The sequence below is a fragment of the Salvelinus fontinalis genome, chromosome 10 (assembly GCF_029448725.1).
Source record: "Salvelinus fontinalis isolate EN_2023a chromosome 10, ASM2944872v1, whole genome shotgun sequence".
NCBI classification, from domain to species: domain Eukaryota; kingdom Metazoa; phylum Chordata; class Actinopteri; order Salmoniformes; family Salmonidae; genus Salvelinus; species Salvelinus fontinalis.
Window position 1 is genome coordinate 10,079,502 of NC_074674.1, and position 15,909 is coordinate 10,095,410.

General features: G+C 45.8%; 1 protein-coding gene across 1 annotated transcript in view; it reads right to left on the reverse strand.

Moving 5' to 3' along the window:
* Window positions 1-15,367: 15,367 nt before the first annotated feature.
* Window positions 15,368-15,909, reverse strand: part of LOC129863585 (argininosuccinate synthase) — a 30,253-nt gene continuing 29,711 nt past the window's right edge. Inside the window, exons 14-15 of the mRNA XM_055935664.1 lie at window positions 15,731-15,796; window positions 15,368-15,589 (exon numbers count right to left, since the gene is read on the reverse strand). Of these exons, the coding sequence (XP_055791639.1) occupies window positions 15,541-15,589; window positions 15,731-15,796 (115 nt within the window). The 3' untranslated portion in view covers window positions 15,368-15,540. The remainder of the gene's footprint in view (window positions 15,590-15,730; window positions 15,797-15,909) is intronic.

Consider the following 15,909-nt stretch of genomic DNA (forward strand, 5'->3'; position numbering starts at 1 on the left):
AGGACCCTTGACAAACCTTTCCCCGGCCTCGGCCGCTTCTCCCGGTTTCAAAGAGCGAGGTGGGATGAGGGTGTGGAGTCCCCCTGGGTGTTGTCCACAATGCTCAAGGGGTACGGACTATAATTCCGGACATCAGAACGGCTAAGTGGGTTCTACTCCATTTATTTTGTGATCCCAAAAAGAGAGGGAGGGTTGATTCTGATTCTGGACCTCCGCAACCTCAATGGGTACTTGAAGGTACTGAGGTTCCACATGCAGTCCCCAGCCCGTGTGTTGCAGAATGTGTTCAGGGATCAGTGGTTTGTTATGCTGGACCTGAGGGATGCGTACTTCCATGTTCCTGTTCACCAAGCTTATTGGTAGTACCTCCGATTTGCTTTCGAAGCGACGGCTTACGAATTCATGGTTCTTCCCTTCGGCCTCTCCTTTGCACCCCGCACTTTCACAAAGTGCATGGACGCTGTCCTGGCACCTCTCACATCCCGAGGATTATTGATCCTCAATTACCTGGACGATTGGCTGATTTGTGCCCTGACCAGGACCCAGGTGCTGTCAGAGACATGCTCCTGACCCACATCGGCAGGCTGGGCACGACAAGAGTCGTCGTCTGACGCCCACACAGAGGGTGGCCTTCATTGGCATGGAACTGGACTCAGTTCTCATAAGAGCATGCCTGCCCACCAGAAGGGTTCAGGCGATCTTATCTTGCCTCAACCACTTTCGCCAGAAGCGGGAGGTATCCGCCCTGACCTGCCAACGCCTGTTGGGCCTGCTGACGGTGGCCTCGTTGCTGATTCCCCTGGGCCTGCTCCATATTCGGCCTCTTCAACGATGGTTCAATTCCCACCGACTGCACCTGACGCGCCACCGTCACCGCCAGCTGCGGGTGACTGCACAGTGCCTCGGGCATTGTTGAGGTGGCACTGTTTCTCCTTTCTCTTAGGGGGTGGAGATGCTGAGGATGTTTTGCTGTTCAGCACAGACCCCTCCCAGATCAGCTGGGGGGGTGTGGCCAAAGGCAAGCGGCTGTTGGCTACCCCCTTGAAGCGGCAGGCACATCAATACACTAGAGCTCCGAGCTGTACTGCTGGCCATGCAGTCTTTCCTTCCTCATCTGAAGGGAAGACATGTCCTGGTGAGAACGGACAACACCACATGTGTGGCTTACATCAACCATCAGGGTGGACTGAGGTCCCACCGCCTCTATCTTATGGCACGGGAGCTCCTTCTCTGGTGCAGCACCTGTGTGATTAGTTCAGGAGAGCGCAGGTGGACCTGTTTGCCTCCCTGGACAATGCACACTGCCCCCTGTGGTACTCTGTTGGAGCCACCAGGGCCTCTGGGCTTGGATGCTCTGGCTCGCAATTGGCCAGGGCTGGAGCTTTACGCATTTCCCCTGATCCAGGGTGTGCCAGACAGGACCAGGATGGCGGAGCATCCGCTGCTGCTGGTGGCCCCATACTGTCTCAGACGACCCTGGTTCAGCCTTCTCCTGTCCCTGTTGTCTGGGGCCTTCTCATGTACCTGTGTTCTGGGGCACCTTGGCAAATGCCTCTGAGATCTGACCTGATGTCTCAGGCCGGGGGAACTCTGTGGCATCCTAGAACGCACCGCCTCAGTCTGTGGGCTTGGCCGCTGAACGGCACCAATGGTCCATGTTAGGGCTACAGGAGGGTGTAATGTACACCATGCAGAGCACAAGAGCATCGGCTACAACTGCGGCATACCAGTTGCGCTGGCGGTTGTTCTGCTTTTGGTGCACTGGTATTGAGGTTGTGCCCGAGTCATGTGGGGTGCAGTATGTCTTCCCAATACCTGCAGTCTCGCTTGGATGAGGGCTTGGCAGCCTCTACACTTTGAGGGTATTTGGCCGCTATATCTACCAGGCATGTGGGGTGGATGGACAGGCCAGTGGGGCGCCATCCTTTGGTCTCCAGGTTTATGAAGGGGGTTCGTTGCCTGTGTCCACCTAGGACCCGCTCAATGGCGAACTGGGATCTGGATGTGGTCTTGGCAGCTTTGGCAAAGCTGCCTTTCGAACCATTGGAGTTTGCCTCCCTGAAACACCTCTCTATGAAGGTGGCTTTCTTGGTAGCGAGGGCCTCCCTCCGGCATGCTGTGCCCTGTGCGGGCACTGGCTGCCTATGTGGAGCAGACTCGGTCAGTGAGAACACACCAGCTCTTTGTCTGCTATGCTGAGAGTCCTGGGGGCTGGGTTATCGAAGCAGAGGCTCTCTCACTGGATCGTGGACATGATTACGACAGCATACCGCCTGGCTGGCAGGCCAGTGCTGGGATCTGTGGTGGCACATTCAACGCGAGGTGTGGCTGCGTCTTGGGCTCTACTGAGAGGAGTGTCCCTCGCTAATATCTGTGCTGCGGCCAGCTGGACTTTGCTAGATACTATTGGGTAAATGTGGCACCTCCCCTCTGCGGTTGGTTCAGCGGTCCTGGGTATCGCCTCCCCTTCCCAGGGACTGGGCCAAGACCCCCCCCTTCCACATTTCGGTCCCGCACTGAGACTTCGCCTTTGGCTGGCCAGGTCCCTCTAGCACCAACTAAATCTGGTACTGGTATACCAATATATTGGAGTGATCCAATATAGTGAAAAATAACGAAGGTTACGTATGTAACCACAGTTGTGAGCTGTATGGATCACTCCAATCCTCTATGGCACTACAGGCGCCTCAGAAATTATGTAGAGAACGTGTGTCGCGGCCATGGGGTCCATATATAGGGGAGGACCCCAGCCGTGACACAGGTGTACACAGGAGTGAATCTAAATCGTCACCTCAGATGTATCCCTCCACTGCGGAGTGATGCCAATATATTAGCGTGACCCATATAGCTCACATAACCGTGGTTACATACAGCTGAAGTCAGAAGTTTACATACACTTAAGTTGGAGTCATTAAAACTCGTTTTTCAACCATGACACACATTTCTTGTTAAACTATAGTTGTGGCAAGTCGGTTAGGACATCTACTTTGTGCATGACACAATTAATTTTACCAACAATTATTTACAGACAGGTAATTTCACTTATAATTCACTATCACAATTCCAGTGGGTCAGAAGTTTACATACACTAAGTTGACTGTGCCTTTAAACAGCTTGGAAAATTCCAGAAAATTATGTCATGGCTTTAGAAGCTTCTGATAGGCTAATTGACATCATTTGAGTCGATTGGAGGTGTACCTGTGGATGTATTTCAAGGCCTACCTTCAAACTCAGTGCCTCTTTGCTTGACATCATGGGAAAATCAGAAGAAATCAGCCAAGACTTCAGAAAAATGATTGTAGACCTCCACAAGTCTGGTTCATCCTTGGGAGCAATTTCCAAATGCCTGAAGGTACCACGTTCATCTGTACAAACAATAGTACGCAAGTATAAACACCATGGGACCACGCAGCCGTCATACCACTCAGGAAGGAGGTGCGTTCTCTCTCCTAGAGACAAACGTACTTTGGTGCGACAAGTGTAAATCAATCCCAGAACAACGGCAAAGGACCTTGTGAAGATGCTGGAGGAAACAGGTATAAAAGTATCTATATCCACAGTAAAACGAGTCCTATATCGACATAACCTGAAAGGCCGCTCAGCAAGGAAGAAGCCACTGCTCCAAAACCGCCATAAAAAAGCCAGACTATTGTTTGCAACTGCACATGGGGACGAAGATCGTACTTTATGGAGAAATGTCCCCTGGTCTGATGAAACAAAAATAGAACCTTTTGGCCATAATGACCATTGTTATGTTTGGAGGGAAAAAAGGGAAGCTTGCAAGCTGAAGAACACCATCTCAACCGTGAAGCACGGGGGTGGCAGCATCATGTTGTGGGGGTGCTTTGCTGCAGGAGGGACTGGTGCACTTCACAAAATAGATGGCATGAGTAAGGAAAATTATGTGGCTATATTGACGCAACTTATCAAGACATCAGTCAGGAAGTTAAAGCTTTGTCACAAATGGGTCTTCCAAATGGACAATGACCCCAAGCATACTTCCAAAGTTGTGGCAAAATGGCTTAAGCACAACAAAGTCAAGGTATTGGAGTGGCAATCACAAAGCCCTGACCTCAATCCTATAGAAAAGTTGTGTGCAGAACTGAAAAAGCATGTGCGAGCAAGGAGGCCTACAAACCTGACTCACTTACACCAGCTCTGTCAGGAGGAATGGGCCAAAATGTACCCAACTTATTGTGGGAAGCTTGTGGAAGGCTACCCAAAACGTTTGACCCAAGTTAAAGAATTTAAAGGCAATGCTACCAAATACTAGTTAAATGTATGTAAACTTCTGACCCACTGGGAATGTGATGAAAGACAAAAGCTGAAGTAAATCATTCTCTACTATTATTCTGACATTTCACATTCTCATAATAAAGTGGTGATTCTAACTGACCTAAGACGAGGATTTTTTACTAGGATTAAATGTCAGGAATTGTGAAACTGAGTTTAAATGTATGTAAACTTTCGACTTCAACTGTACGTAACCTTTTGATTTTTAAAGAGCACGAGCAGCATGTTGATCAATATGAAAATGTTTGATTACATGAGGCATTAGGTGTGAATGTGTTTATATGTTTTGGAATGTTCTTTAGGAATGTTTTTGTATAAAAATAAGTACAAGCTGATGTGTATTTTTAAACTTGCCCACTTAGTATGCAGTAGCACAACACTGTTTTACCGATTTTTGGCTAAATAAATATGAATTGTTTCCAGGTAAAAAAAAAATGTACCACTTCCTCACATCGCCCTTGTCACTGAGCTAACAGTGCGTATCGTCTTGAATTTGACCAGGTCACAGGATTTATATAACTGGTAAAACATTTTCAAACAAATTTGCAGTTTTATGTTAATTTTCTTCTGTTACTATTTGTGTGACCTCCTTTGTTAAACACTAAATGTAGCCTACTCAGATAATGGTCTGCAAGGAAATTGGTTTTAAATGTTTTTTTTTTGTGTTACAATTGCCTCCACAGTTGGCTAAATGTGTCTGTTTTTGCATGCAGGCCTATTCTTTATGAGTGAATATGTGTTTTATTGTGTAATATGGGGGGAGACCATTGTGTAACCAATCTGGTTGGACCCAAAACAGTTGATGTGTAAGCCTACAGAGAGATGAAAATTGAGGAATATTGATTTTCCTTCTCATTTTCTCCTTGCACATGTGGAAACATCTATCGTTACACATCTGGCAGACTCTAGCACTTTGGAGAGAGGCAAGTAAAATTGCCTCAAATTTATAGATGTTTATGCAAAACAGCTCATGTTCCTTAAATTCCATCCAATCCCAATGCTACAAGAACAAGATGCAAGTAGGCCTCACTCCAAAATTAATTTGGAGACAAACTGAATGTATAATGAAAGCACATTTGTTTGAGTAGCATATTTTTTTTATTGTCCAAGGAATGCAGTGCTTTACATTTCCCCTGAAAATGCAAACAATGTGTTCTCTGTACGTACACCGAGTACACCAAACATTAGGAACACCTTCCTAATATTGAGTTGCACCCCCTTCTGCCCACAGAACAGCCTCAATTCATCAGGGTATGGACTCAACAAGGTGTTGAACGTGTTCCACAGGGATGCTGGCCCATGTTGACTCCAGTGCTTCCTAACAGTTGTGTCAAGTTAGCTGGATGTCCTTTGGGTGGTGGACCATTCTTGATACACATGGGAAACTGTTGAGCATAAAACCCCCAGCAGTGTTGCAGTTCTTGACACAAACTGGTGCGCCTGGCACCTACTACCATACCCTGTTCAAAGGCACTTAAATCTTTTGTCTTGCCCATTCACCCTCTCAATGGCACACATACACAATCCATGTCTCAATATTTAAAAATCCTCCTTTAACCTGTCTCCTCCCCTTCATCTACACTGATTTGAAGTGGATTTAACAAGTGACATCAATAAGGGATCATAGCTTTCACCTGGATTTAGATGGTCAGTCTGTCATGGAAAGAGCAGGTATTCTTAATGTTTTGTATACTCCGTGTACAGTATGTGTGGGATATAAACATGTGTGTCAATGTTGGGAGGTGCTTGGACATGACTGATTAGGGTGGCCTGTGAGACAAGGAGATTGACATTCCCTTGGTCTGCTGCCTCTTACGGACACAGAGATATCAATTTTCCTGCCTACTCAGCCTCATGCATTTTATCACATCCCAAAAAAAGAGAAGAAATTAAGTGGCTGAGAAGTAGGGGTTCCCATTACCATAGCCAGACTGACACCACTAAATTAAGATCTCACATTTTTGTGAAGTATGATCTTGCGCCGCTATTGCTACCATGTGCTCGGCAATGTATTCAGACTCAGGGATGGGTAGGAATGGAAGTAAAATTCACACAGAACCATTAGAGATTCGGCCGCCTGCAGCCCCCAGTCTCTCTCCCAGCGGTACAGGAGAACAAGGATAGCCAAAGCAGGTGTGGTGGGCCTCTGGAGTCCTGCCAGTCAACGGTGGGAACTTTCATGAGAATGGAGGGGATGGTGGGGTGTGCAGAGTGTGGTTACCATATGAGGCTGATCAAGTGTCATGTTGCTCCCTCTCCTCTCCATTATTGTTGAGAAGGGTCTCTTGTCTCCTGGGTCGTCTGTGGTGAAATGTACAGACTTTCTCACTGTGTGTGTGTCTGTGGTAAGAGCTAAGCTTTACAACAACATGCTGAAGAATAACCAACCTGTGCGATTCCTTCCAAATGACAAAAACATGACTTTCCTCTGAATGTTCCACTTGCTTCAGGCTTGTGACGTAGATCTATCACAGTATAAATGGGTTAGGGGGAATAAATGCACACATGCAATTGTCAGTCTCTATGACTGCATTTACAGGCAGCCCAATTCTGATATTTTTTTCATTCATTGATTTTTTAACCAATCGGATGAGCTCTGAAAAAGATCTGATGTGATTGGTCAATAGACCAATTAGTGGAAAAATATCAGAATTGGGCTGCCTGTCTAAATGCAACCCAGGTGTTTGAACTGGTTGAGATAAGTACAGTACTGCTAAGCTTACACATTCATGCAGTTGTGAAAAAAGCATACAAGCATACATATGACTGCTAATTTTCTTTTTAAAATGCACTTGTTGATATGAGTGAGGATGTGCACCTTTCTCGGTGTTTTATCAACAGACAATATAAAACATATTGGTTGCTTACGAGCTATGATATCGGTGGTATATGAGTAGCTGAGCACAGATGGTCAGAGGACAACCGATGGCCAAAACTTTGAACATTGACACTGCCACTCATTAAATGACAGACATACTAAACTCAGTAAAAAAAGAAACGTCCTCTCACTGTCAACTGCGTTTTTATTTTCAACAAACTTAACGTGTAAATATTTGTATGAACATAACAAGATTCAACAACTGAGACGTGAACTGAACAAGATCCACAGACATGTGACTAACAGAAATGGAATAATGTGTCCCTGAACAAAGGGGGGGTCAAAATCAAAAGTCAGTATCTGGTGTGGCCACCAGCTACATTAAGTACTGCAGTGCATCTCCTCCTCATGGACTGCACCAGATTTGCCAGTTCTTGCTGTGAGATGTTACCCCACTCTTCCACCAAGGCACCTGCAAGTTCCCGGACATATCTGTGGGGAATGGCCCTAGCCCTCACCCTCCGATCCAACAGGTCCCAGACGTGCTCAATGGGATTGAGATCCGGGCTCTTCGCTGGCCATGGCAGAACAGACATTCCTGTTTAGCAGGAAATCACGCACAGAACAAGCAGTATGGCTGGTGGCATTGTCATGCTGGAGTGTCATGTCAGGATGAGCCTGCAGGAAGGGTACAACATGAGGGAGGAGGATGTCTTCCCTGTAATGCAAAGCGTCGAGATTGAGCTTGTTGTCATTGCAGGCAGTCTGATGATGCTGTGACACACCACCACAGACCATGACGGACCCTCCACCTCAAAATCGATTCCGCTCCTGAGTACAGGCCTCGGTGTAACGCTCATTCCTTCGACAATAAACGCGAATCTGACCATCACCCCTGGTGAGACAAAACCGCGACTCGTCAGTGAAGAGCACTTTTTGCCAGTCCTGTCTGGTCCAACAACGGTGGGTTTGTGCCCATAGGCGACGTTGCCGGTGATGTCTGGTGAGGACCTGCCTTACAACAGGACTACAAGCCCTCAGTCCAGCCTTTCTCAGCCTATTGCGGACAGTCTACGCACTGATGGAGGGATTGTGTGTTCCTGGTGTAACTCGGGCAGTTGTTGTTGCCATCCTGTACCTGTCCCGCAGGTGTGATGTTCGGATGTACTGATCCTGTGCAGGTGTTACACGTGGTCTGCCACTGCGAGGATGATCAGCTGTTCATCCTGTCTCCATGTAGCGCTGTCTTTGGCGTCTCACTGTACGGATATTGCAATTTATTGCCCTGGCCACATCTGCAGTCCTCATGCCTCCTTCCAGCATGCCTAAGGCATGTTCACGCAGATGAGCAGGGACCCTGGGCATCTTTCTTTTGGTGTTTTTCAGAGTCAGTAGAAAGACCTCTTTGGTGTCCTAAGTTTTCATAACTGTGACCTTAATTGCCTACCGTCTGTAAACTGTTAGTGTCTTAATGACCGTTCCACAGGTGCATGTTCATTAATTGTTTATGGGGTTATTGAACAAGCATGGGAAACAGTGTTTAAACCCTTTACAATGAAGATCTGTGAAGTTATTTGGATTTTTACAAATTATCTTTGAAAGACATGGTCCTGAGAAAGAGACGTTTCTTTTTTTGCTCTGTTTAAATGCTTTGATTGAGCTACATCATAGATGACCCCAGAACCATGAAATAATATCCAGATGTTGGGCTTGTTCAGTAATCACTTTGGGAAAAGAAACATATTTGGACAGAAGCTATAAATAAGAAGCTACTTTAACACCATTTTGAAATGTCAACATCTCAGAAAATGCAGGATTATGAAAACGGTACCTCTGGGGATTATTGGGAAATAGAAAGGTTAAACACAAACACTCGCACACTTATCCTAGTTGCCTCTGAGTATTTCACCCTCTCCCCCAGAAGAAGGGGCCATATAGAACTATAATTGCAGTATCTCTCAGCATGTATCTCTCAGCATGTATGTGGAATTCTGAAGGCAGGATACATACAGGGATATTGTTTCATTGAGAACCCTCTTCGGTATCTATATCTCTGTCCAGCTTTCAGTTTTCCTTCAAATACAAATCATTGTCTATGGAGAGAGGAAATATCCCCCCCAAAAAGTTTCATAAAATGCAACTTCAAAAGGAAGTAAAGGGAAAGATTATTTTCAGTACCAGTGTAATTGTAAGAAAACTACAGACAATAGGAAATGAAAAGGGAGATCAGGCAGGAGTAAAAGGCATCTGATCAGTAAGTATCACTTTGATGTGAAAAAGAACAGAGAAATGAAACGAAAGTGCATGATGGCTGGAGAAGGAGTACCTTAAAATAAAAAATCCTGCAATTCAAAAAAAAAAAATATTGACAGGTGAATATTTGAAAACAGACAGTCGTTCTCCAATGACAGGAAATGTACACGTTTACCTCCTTATTTCCCCCCTTGTCTTTTCAGCTTCCTCAGCCTCCAACCCCCAGCCACTTTGCTTTGATTCAGCTCTGTATCTGTATTTTAAATGACTCAATTACATTGGATCCTGTGGTGAAAATTATGGATGTTTTCCACTATTTCTCTCTCTCCTCTGGGACAGCATGACCCTCCCCTGCCACCAATCAACCCCACCTCTTCCCTCCACCAATCTTTCCTGCCCCACCTGTCCTACTCCTCTTCTTTCCCCAGCTCTTTCCTCTGAAAATGTTCACTTTATTGTGTGTCTATCTGCGACTGAGAGGAAATAATAGCTAAATGGGCTTGTGTGTGAGCTCTATTCGCCGTGAACTGACAGTGTTTGGCTGCTGTTTTTCCAGCAGCTAAAGCTTCGCCTGTCATCACTGCATAAGTCAGAGTCTAGCTAGAGTGTATCCTTTCAATGACAGGAGCCCACAGTGCTTCCAGCCATTCAAAGCCACCCAGACAGAAATGAACACACATCACCAGGAATAGTAAACAGAATAGTCTTTATTCTTTAAAAGCAACAGACGTTTCCCTTCAGGCTCACAGTTTACAACCTTGGTTAATCAGGCTCACAGTTCACAACCTTGGTTAATGTGTATGTCTGTTTCCACAACAACGAAAATGAATGTTACATGGAAATGAAAATAACGTCAAGGAACTATTCATAAAATGCAAGTTGTACCGGTTGATTATTCTCTCTCATTGTGTGAGAAAGACATGGATCCACAATTGAATTCTGTCTCATTAGAATCTCTGTTGAAAAGCAAATGGAATATGAGGTGCTTTATCTAGCCCTCTAGTGGTGAAAGTTATCCATATATATACTATTGCACAGTGTATTTCCCTGATTAGAGCAGTAGTGTAAAGTGGTCATTAAGAAAAAAGTGGCTCTGATGATTTCAGAATGTGCGAAGATGCTAACAAGACACACTCCAACCGACCACTGCCAATCAGCATCAGTCATTACACCACATGCACATATACAGTACACTGAGCAAACATTCTGAACATCTTCCTAATATTGAGTTCTACCCCCTATTACCCTCAGAACAGCCTCAATTCGTTGGGGCATGACTCTACAAGGTGTCGAATGGATGCTGGCTCATGTTGATTCCAATGCTTCCCACATTTGTGTCAAGTTGGCTGGATGTCCTTCGGGTGATGCACCATTCTTGAAACATGCGAATAACTGTTGAGCATGAAAAACCCAGCAGCGTAGCATTTCTTCACACAAACCGGGGCGTCTGGCACCTACTACCATACCCCGTTCAAAGGCACTTATATTTTCTCTTGCCCATTCACCCTCTGAATGGCACACATACACAATCCATTTGTCTCAAGGCTTAAGTATCCTTCTTTAACCTGCCTCCATTTCATCTACACTGATTGAAGTGGATTTAACAAGTGACATCAATAAGGGATCATAGCTTTCCCATGGTCAGTATGTCATGGAAAGAGCAATGTTTTGTATACTCATTGTAAACAGGGCCATTAAACATTAAAATCACCTTCCTAGGGATACACTCACACTCAAGCAGGATCACCACCTTGAACCTGATAGGCCACTCATCCATTCACCACCTCTTCCAGAAACAAATCGAAGGACATAATGAGTGTGCCTGCTAACAAACCAGCAGACTCCAGGGAGGGAGCTGGAGAGCGTAGTCACTGCCAGGGAGATAAATCTATTGATTTGAGATAAACATACTACATTACTGCGGCCCTGGGGAGTTGGGTTTTGGAGCTGGTCTGAGACCACAGGGCAGCTGGTTATGGGATAGAGACCAGACCCCTCTGATCCTGGCTGCTTCTCCCTGGTGAGATCTGTGAAGACTTCCTGGCTGCACACTCCCTCTATGGAACTGGCTGGGGGAGGAAAGCCCCTCTTAGAGAAGCTTTAAACCCCATGGATTTGTCATCTATGGATTTGTATTGGTCTGAATGGGGCACAGGGCAAACCATCATTCACATCTATCCCTACATGAACACTGTTGTGACAAAGATGGAGAGGTATGAATGGGGTGGAGTAGACAGCAGGTAACATTTATTTATTTAACCTTAATTTAACTAGGCAAGTCAGTTAAGAACACATTCTTATTTACAATGATGGCCTATGAACAGTGGGTTAACTGCCTTGTTCAGGGGCAGAATGACAGATGTTTACCTTGTCAGCTCGGGGATTCAATCTAGCAACCTTTCGGTTACAGGCCCAACACTCTAACCACAAGCCCACCTGCCGCCCCTAACATATCTGTTAAAATACTATTGTGAATATGAAAAGTATGTTGGATAATATTTAGCGGATGATGAAATACAACAGAATTCCTGTGCAGTGACCACATTGTAAATCTACCAAACTTTCCAACATATTTAAATCTTGCATTTTGGTGAACAAGATTCAGCCTGGCCACAAAGACCTCGTAGACCAAGAAAAAGTTAATCTGGCATTGTAAAAGGCTATCGATTAGCCCTGGCCCCAGGGGGACAGACCCTATAAGTCTAGTTGCTGTAACAGGAGACAGGGAATCCCAAACACTCATTAACCCTCTCAGATGGGCAACATTAAGCAGGAGGCAAAATATTTATAATTTTCCATCAATATTTCATCACTGGCTGTGTCCAAACAAAGACAAGGCTTTGACCATAATGGTCCTCCATCCGTTTATAGATTTTGGGGAGAGGAAGTAACATACCAGTGTCCTTTGACACCAGAAATAAGTCTGTCCCAACCGCTGTGAACACAGGATCCATGCATATTAGATAGCTAGGTTGTCCTACAGTCAAGTACTGTAGAATAAGCACTGCAAAAGGAGAGGCTGTTATGTTTCTCTGATACACTTTCACAGCCTGGGTTTGCTTCACATTAAACATACTGCAACTCATATGTCAAACACGGTGGTGGACTTGGCAAGGCATCTTCGGTGTCACATGTCACTGTCTGTGAAACCTTATACCATCCTCACAGCTCATCACAGTGGGATTAAGTCACCTAATGCCGACATCCATTAATCCCAGCGGTTCCACTTAACACAGAACAGTATATAGTAAGTCAGAACCAATCTGTGGTGTGTCTCGGCCTGTCGTAAATCTCCCCGACTCACTCTGCAGTGAGAGGATGACCTCATTGTCTTTTCCTGGCCCATTAGCTTTCTGGGGAAACCTCTGGGGACCGTTGTTAACCCCTCTGGTGCTGGATCAGGCAGCATTACACTCCATCCCAACCAGGTGGAATTGGTTTCATATTCTAAAATATTGATGGACTAATTTGCTCTACATGCTATGCAGATAATGTCACACATTGGTTTCATAACATTGAGGATTACATGCATATTATTTGGGTGCATTGACAGGCAAAAGTGTCTGCCTCCCCACATCATTTGCACTGATCTGTAAACCAAGGGGAGTTGAAGGCAATAAGGTACATGCATACTGTGAATTTTATTTAACCCACCCAGCTCCTTCCTCAGTGCCAATCTACTCTGCCCCCAGAACCAAAGCTCATGTGAGACCCCGCCTCTTAATGTTTCCATCTGTCAGGAGAGACTACCTCAGTGCAGACGGAGTGAACACAGGGAAGGAATGCGCTCATGCGTTACTGCCACTCTTCCAGGTGTCTAGCTGGGAACCGTGGACGCAGGGTCTACACTCCCAGTCCCAGGGTGAAGTGCACTACAGACATAATAGAGAAAGCTTATGGGGCTGTCGTCTTAGGTTACAGGTTCACCATAATGATGGGACCTGCCTTGCATTCTAATTGCAGGTAATTGACCTCCTGTGGACTGTTATTGTTCCAGCTTCTTTTGTGCTGGCTGCCGTTTAGAGCAGAGGTCAGTGAACCTGGGACCCCTGACTCCTCCAGACAGGTAGGCTAGGATTAAATGACCCAAGACGTTCTGTTAGAGAATAGACTCATCTTCTGTGCTTAGACCCCCAGCTCTCCCTCCTTTACTGTTACATTGTTTGCCATTAACTTCAGTTTACAGACAACTTTATGAGGATGACTTGATTGAAGATATTGTTTCTCGTTCAGTTATACACTTTAGAGCAGGTACAGATGAATTCCGAGAGAAAAAAAAAATTATAATTTGAACTGAATTCACAATTTGAGATATCGCAGTTACAAATTGGACTACAGTCCATGTCGTTCACATTTTTCACTACAGCAGAGACAAATCACCTGCACCCGTGCACCCTCTGTCACAAAATACTAGAGGAGCCGTCTCAAGAGGCCACAGTAACCTGGGAACAATGGTGTCCTTTGTGTGCAGTGAGAGAGTGACAGAGAGTGAAGGTCTGCTCCTACGGAGACAGACAGAAGAGCATCCATTAGGGCTCCATTCAGGGACGCCGTTGACTTTCATGTCGTCCCATTGTGGCGCTGCTCCTTGGAGAGGCTGACACAGAGTGGGTAATGAGGGGTAATTGACTCAGGGTCAAGGATGATTAATTCCCTTGGTCAGGTGTCCTCGCTTTCATACCTGACAGAGACGCAGGCTGCCGTGAAGCCACAGGCGGGCAGGCAGAGCGGAGCAGGAGGCTGGCTGGCGCTGAAACACGAGACACAGGCAACACACGGTACACACTGCCCAGGCCGTTCTCATGATGTCATCCAATCCTTGGACAGGCTAGTGGTTAATGCTCTGAACTGCGGCACCTTGACTGCTGCCACAGACCACAGCTCTCCATCACTCTCTCACACACACCTAGCCACCACTCTCTCACACACCTAGCAGTGTTCACATGTCAGTCTGCTTCATTTATATGGCTAATGACCTGGGGTAAGACACAAAAGGTGAAAGGTCATAACTATCTTCCCCCTACACAGAGCTATACTGAGCTCCAACCACAGACCACAGATTGAGAGTGACAGTCGTACTACCCTCCTTTCTCCTTCAGCTTCACTGGCTAATCTGAATCCCTCATTTTCTGCACAAGCAATTTCCCCCCGAAAGGCCAGTGATTACAGGCGACCTGCTGAATGTATGCACGCGTTACTAAATGCCAGGGCTTGCTGGTAATTGACCAGGCAGACTGAGACGCCTGCGGTGTAATTGAGCAGGGTTGAGGGGTTCTGGTGGGACTGAAAGGACCTGGGGATCCCCCACCGGCCATTAAGCCCAGCAGGAGGGCTCCTGCCTGGGTCCACCTCAGGCTCAGGGCGGCCCCTCATTCAGCCTATTGCCCCTTCAACAGTGTGGGACACACCAAGATCTGGAGAGGGTTTGGATCATATAGTGTGAGAGGAAGAATGAAAAATAAGACTATAGGGCACTAACTTTAAAAACAGTTTGTTTAAATTCAAAATCATTTAACATTGATTCTTCATTGAGACACGCACATCCATGTCAATGGAGCCTCAGAGAAGTTCATACGTTCATAAGATGAGAAGTTCATCTCTTGCTGGCTGTCTGTCCATATGCAGTTGGGATGAAGAGAGCAGAGCACACATGCCGAGCCTGATATACGTCGACCCCCAATTGGCCTGTCCTTTCACTCCAGTCGTGCCGTCACAGACCAGAAATAGCCTCATCACTTCCACTACAGTAGATGACAGCTAGCCTAGCAACAAGGCCAAAGCACACCAGTGCAACCAACTAACCTCCCACTAGGCAACAGCGTCATCTACTGATCTACATATACTGTTAACATGATACAGCTTCCCTGATACCCTTAACCGCTTGACGGAACAGTGCCCAGATACGACTGTTCTGTACCAAAAGGACACCTATCAGATATACTAAATCAATGTAAGAATTTTCATTTACCCTCTTAAGCACAAAATTGTGTGACAGCAATACACTTCAATGATCCAAATACGTTTTATTTCAAGATACGGTAACAAACACCTAATATGAAATATGCAACTAAAAAACTACTCCGGTAAGGCAAGAGGGGTGAGAGTAAACATTAGGAAGTGTAAAGCTGCTTAAGACACAGGGGAGAGAAAGATGATCCAAGGCTGACCGTCTAGCCCTAGTGCTTGGAGCGATGTTCCCCCTGCAAACGGTGGTGCTCCCTTAGTCTGCAGTGAGAGAACAGAGAGTTAGTTAGCGCATTTATCTACATTTAAAAAATGTATGTAAAAAAAAATATGGTTGACGCTCAAGAAGCCTTCTTGAAAATATAACTTTTTGGGACAAATTTGCTTATGAAGGACACAAACCTGACAGCGTTGATCTTGATGAATCCAGAGGCATCACATGGGTCATAGTCTCCCTGCACGTCCATACTGGGACAAAAGAAGAGGGATAAGTCACGTTATTGTGTAGGCCTATGTGGTTGGGGAAGGGCTTTGGCAGTCACATTCTAAACTGTGGTTATTCCAACACCCGTCTAGCACAC